The sequence below is a fragment of the Rhinopithecus roxellana genome, chromosome 12, assembly GCF_007565055.1.
Source record: "Rhinopithecus roxellana isolate Shanxi Qingling chromosome 12, ASM756505v1, whole genome shotgun sequence".
Taxonomy (NCBI): Eukaryota; Metazoa; Chordata; class Mammalia; order Primates; family Cercopithecidae; genus Rhinopithecus; species Rhinopithecus roxellana.
Window position 1 is genome coordinate 1,930,768 of NC_044560.1, and position 4,630 is coordinate 1,935,397.

Sequence of the window (4,630 nt, forward strand, 5' to 3'; positions counted from 1 at the left end):
CAACATCCAGCTATTTTTTGTGTTTTTTGGAGAGACAGGGTCTTACTATGTAGCCCAAGCTGGTCAGCCACTCCTGGGCTTAAGTGATTGTTCTGCCTTGGCTTCCCGAAGTGTTGGAATTACAGTTCTGAGCCTCCATACATTGCCCCTCATTACTCTTAGAGAGAACATAATGGCATCTAATTTAAAAAATCCCTTTAGTCTCTCCCAGCCAAGTTCATTGTGGGAACTGAGACTGCAGGCTGTTTGGGGTCACAGGAGACTCCCATTACCATTGTTTTACTGTTTTATTGTTTTGTTTTGTTTTTCTTTTTGAGATTGAGTCTTACTCTATTGCCCAGGCTGGAGTGCAGTGGCGCTATCTAGGCTCACCGCAACCTCCGCCTCCTGGGTTCAAGCGATTCTTGTGCCTCAGCCTCCCAAGTAGCTGGGATTACAGGCACCCACCACCATGCCTGGCTACTTTTTGTATTTTTAGCAGAGACTGGGTTTCACCTTGTTGGCCAGGCTGGCCAAACAACTCCTAACTCCTAACTCCTGACCTCAAGTGAGCCGCCCACCTTGGCCTCCAAAGTGCTGGGACTACAGTTGTGAGCCACTAAGCCCAGCCACATGACCATTGTTTTAGACCCTTAAATTGAGAAGACATTTTTTTCTCAAAAAAGAAGCTGAGCTTTGGAGATCCTTGGTAACACTTCCCAGAGCTAATAAAGTTGTGGGGAGCAATGAATGAAAATTCATGAAGTAGGAGTGGTCTTGCCTGCTCCTTGGAGGTTGGAAGACACTCTTCCTGGTACCAGAAGGGCAGAACTATGTCTCTGTGGCCAATTATTGCAGAATGGAATTGGGGTAAACTAAGGACCCTTTCACACCTGCCAGAGTAGTGACTTCTGCCCTAGGAGAAGTCAGGGTGTGAGAGGACTGGCCTGACAAGTTTGTCTTTTCTCTGGATTTGTTTTCTTGCAGATTTGTATCAGGATGAACCTCCGGACCCCACCCAGACTACTGGAGCTGGCAGGGCAGAGCCTGCTGAGGGAAGAGGCCTTGGCCATCTCCGTCCTGGAGGAGCTGCCCAGGGAGCTCTTCCCCCTACTGTTCGTAGAGGCCTTCATTAGGAGACGCTGTGAGGTTCTGAAGGTGATGGTGCAGGCCTGGCCCTTCCCCCGCCTCCCTCTTGGGTCCCTGATGAAGACGCCTGATCTGGAGATCTTACATTATGTAGTGGATGGGATTGATTGCCTGCTTGCCCAAAAGATTCGCCCCAGGTGAGTGACCCAGGTGAAGAGGGCCCAGGTGTCCAGGGAATAAACAGCTGGGTCAGAAAAATTGGGAGCCTGAGGGTGGCCCGGGGGCTTCTGATGGTGCCAGTGAAAAAGCTGGGAAAGTTCTTGGCCATGGCCCAGCTCCTCTGGGAAAGGACTGCTCACCATGCAGGGTCCACTGAGGAAACAGGAACCTGCTTCCTCCCAGTGGAAGGTGAAGGCACTAGAAGTGGGGACCAGGCAGAATCCAAGGGGGAAAGGGATGGAGAAGAGACAGAAGGAGAGGCACTGAGGACAAAAGCAGCTGACGTCCTGGATGTGGAGTGAAAGCCCAGGTCAGGGGTGGGTCCTTGCCTACATTCTGAGCTTTTCCCCCATGTGACTCACAGGAGGTGGAAACTGCAAGTGCTGGATTTGCGGGATGTTGATGAGAATTTCTGGACCGTATGGTCTGGAGCCAGGCCCCTGTCCTGCTCCTCAAAGGCCATGAGTAAGACGCAGACAGTGGAGGACTGTCCGAGGACGGGAGAGAAGCAGCCCTTGAAGGTGTTCATGAATGTTTGCTTCAAGGAAAAATCCCTGGATGAAGACCTGAGCTTCCTCTCTGGGTGGGTCCAGCACAGAAGAGGTTCAGTACACCTGTGCTGTACTAAGGTGGTGAATTATTCAACATGCATTCTAAATTTCAGAAACATATTGGAAACAGTATACCCAGACAGTACCCATGTGTTGGAAATTTGGAACATGTGCTGGTCATGTTTGATAGAGTTTCGCTGTTACCTGAGCCAGATGAGGAATCTTCGCAAACTCTTTGTCTCCGATGGCTGTCATTATTACCTGCCAAGCCCTGACAGCAAAGAACAGTTAGTTGCTAAATTCAGCTCTGTGTTCCGCAGGCTGGACTACCTCCAGACGCTTTATATAAGAAGGGTCTGCTTCTTCAAAGGTTACCTGGACCAGTTGATGAGGTGAGGAAGGATGGTGAGCTTTCTCTGTGGGCCATAGCACAGCCTTTTTTGGTTACAGTAAACACTAGTGGGCATCTACTGTGTGCCAGCCACTGGCGATGTCACAGGGAAGGGGACACTAGAATGCATTGTCCTGTTTGGTGCTCTATATCCTGAAGTGGGTATCACAGGATCGCTCCAGTAAGGGCAGAGGGATGACCAGGGGTAGATGCTACAGAGAGGGACATCGTGTAGGGAGCTGGTTAGTGGGGGGTTCAGCTCTAGTGAGGGTGCTTTTGTGAATTCCTTGTTAGGAAGTGAGTTTAAAGTTAATATGATTAAAAAAAAAAGAAGCAACAGAAAGGAGGGTATAAAAGAAGAGAAAGTGCATCAACCTGTGCATTTCACAGAAGATGCTCTGTCCTCACAGCTTAGTGAACGTGAATTATCCTGTCTCTAATTCTCTGTAAAAGGTTGTTTTGAACTCCAGGAAAGGTAATTGACATGGGAAATGCATACTTCTGGGATGGAGGTGAGGGAGCAGGCATGAGAGTGGTACAAAGAGATAGGTGGTTTGCAGATGTGGCCATGTCAGGAAACCTCTGAAGGCAGGCAGCCCTAACTGATGTCCCTAGACCTTGCTCAGGTCAATTCTTTGGGCCTGTCTTCCACTGAGCTCCTGTGGCCCAGAGATGAAGTTTTCTGCTGGAAGATGAAGAAAAGAGACGTTAGAGATTTTGTGGCCTTGAACTAATCACACGAGTGATGATGAAAGGACTGAGCCTAAAATGGGACTGCCCCTGAATGATCAGAGTCCTCACCAGGCAGCACCTTGCAGGAGGACCGTGATTAGATGATGAGAACAAACTTGTGTTTGGGTGAACCAGGCTCTTCCCTTGAGGTTATTTCCCACCACCCTCCTCTAACTGGTATCATTGCCCAGAACTAACTTCTAGCTCTCCCCAGGTGCCTCAAGAGCCCGTTGGAGACCTTGGCATTAACTTATGGCTTCCTAGAGGAAGAGGACTTGAAGTGTCTGCCCCAGTACCCAAGTCTCAGTCAACTGAAGCAGCTGAATCTGAGTCACGGTGTGCTGCGCTTCATCCGTCTTGAGCCCGTCCGAGCTCTGCTAGAGAAAGTTGCTGCCACTCTTCAGACCCTCTTCTTAGTGGACTGTGGGATTGGGAACTCCAAACTCAGGGTCATCCTGCCTGCCCTGAGTCGCTGCTCCAACCTCACCACTTTCTGCTTTCACGACAATGACACCTCCATGGATACTCTGAAGGACCTGCTACGTCACACAGGCAGGCTGAGCAAGTTGAGCCTGGAAACATATCCTGCCCCTCGGGAGAGTCTTGACAACAGGGGTCGTGTCGTTTGGGAGCTCCTCACCCCACTTCAGGCTGAGCTGATGCGTACACTGAGGGAAGTAAGGCAGCCCAACAGAATCTTCTTCGGTCCCATCTCCCGCCCTTGCTGTGGCACGTCGCCCACTGAGCAACTGGAGCTCAGTTTTTGCTTCTGGAGAAGCCCTGCCTAGTGGGGTGGAGGTATAAAAAGCTTTTTCTCCAGGCACTTGGAAACTAGAATCTGGGACATAGATGCCTTTTCTTTTTCTTTTTCCTTATTTTACAAGTTTTATTTAAAAATTTGAGACAGGGTTTCCCCATGTTGTCCAGGCTGTTCTCAAACTCTTAGACTCAAGCGAGCCTCCTGCTTGGCCTCCCAAGATTCTGGGATTACAGGCAAGAGCCGCTGTGCCAGTTCTATAGGTGCGTTATAAACGGAGCAGAGAATCCTTTGTTTCAGGCATGTGCTTCCTGTGAGTGGAAAAAACAAACAAACAAAAAAACAAAAACCAGTAGGGGGCAGCACTGGGAAAAAGGTTGAATGGAGTCAATGAGACTCAGGGACCTGTGTCCTAGACGTTCAGAAATAGAACCTGAAGTTCTAGAGTGAGGGAGTTATCTCAGCAAGGATGGATACAAAGAGATTTCGGAAGTAAAGAGAACCTAAATGGAAAGTCTCTGCTGTCCTTCATGATTGATTAGCCTGTATTAGCGATTTATACATCAGAAATCTTTAGCTACTGATGAATTTAAAAAAGAGATGCTAGTTCATCTGTGATTTAGGTTCATCTGCAGGAAATAAAGGAATCCAAATAAACTTCGTTTTGTTGTTGTTTTTCTTTTCCTTTTTTTTGTTTTTGTTTTTGTCTTTTTTTGTTTTAGAGATTCGCTCTTGTTGCCTAAGTTGGAGAGAAATGGCGTGATCTTGGCTCACCGCACCTCCACCTCCCGCGTTCAAGCGATTCTCCTGCCTTAGTCTCCCGAGTAGCTGCGATCACAGGCAGGCACCACAATGCCTGGCTAATTTTGTATTTTTAATAGAAACAGGGTTTTTCATGTTGGTCAGATTGGT

At 48.5% G+C, this 4,630-nt stretch overlaps 1 protein-coding gene across 1 annotated transcript; it reads left to right on the plus strand.

Annotated features, from left to right (window-relative positions):
- The first annotated feature begins 932 nt into the window (after window positions 1-932).
- Window positions 933-4,385, plus strand: LOC104668916 (PRAME family member 18). The gene is made up of 3 exons (XM_010371716.2): window positions 933-1,265; window positions 1,652-2,230; window positions 3,176-4,385. The coding sequence occupies exons 1-3, from the start codon at window positions 979-981 to the stop codon at window positions 3,747-3,749; spliced, it is 1,440 nt and encodes a 479-aa protein (XP_010370018.1). The 5' UTR covers window positions 933-978; the 3' UTR covers window positions 3,750-4,385.
- Window positions 4,386-4,630: the final 245 nt, after the last annotated feature.

Coding starts and splice junctions, on each gene's coding strand:
- LOC104668916 (XM_010371716.2), top strand. CDS start 979: ATGAACCTCCGGACCCCACCCAGACTACTGGAGCTGGCAGGGCAGAGC. Junction 1,266..1,651: donor GCCCAAAAGATTCGCCCCAG/GTGAGTGACCCA, acceptor TGTGACTCACAG/GAGGTGGAAACTGCAAGTGC. Junction 2,231..3,175: donor TACCTGGACCAGTTGATGAG/GTGAGGAAGGAT, acceptor AGCTCTCCCCAG/GTGCCTCAAGAGCCCGTTGG.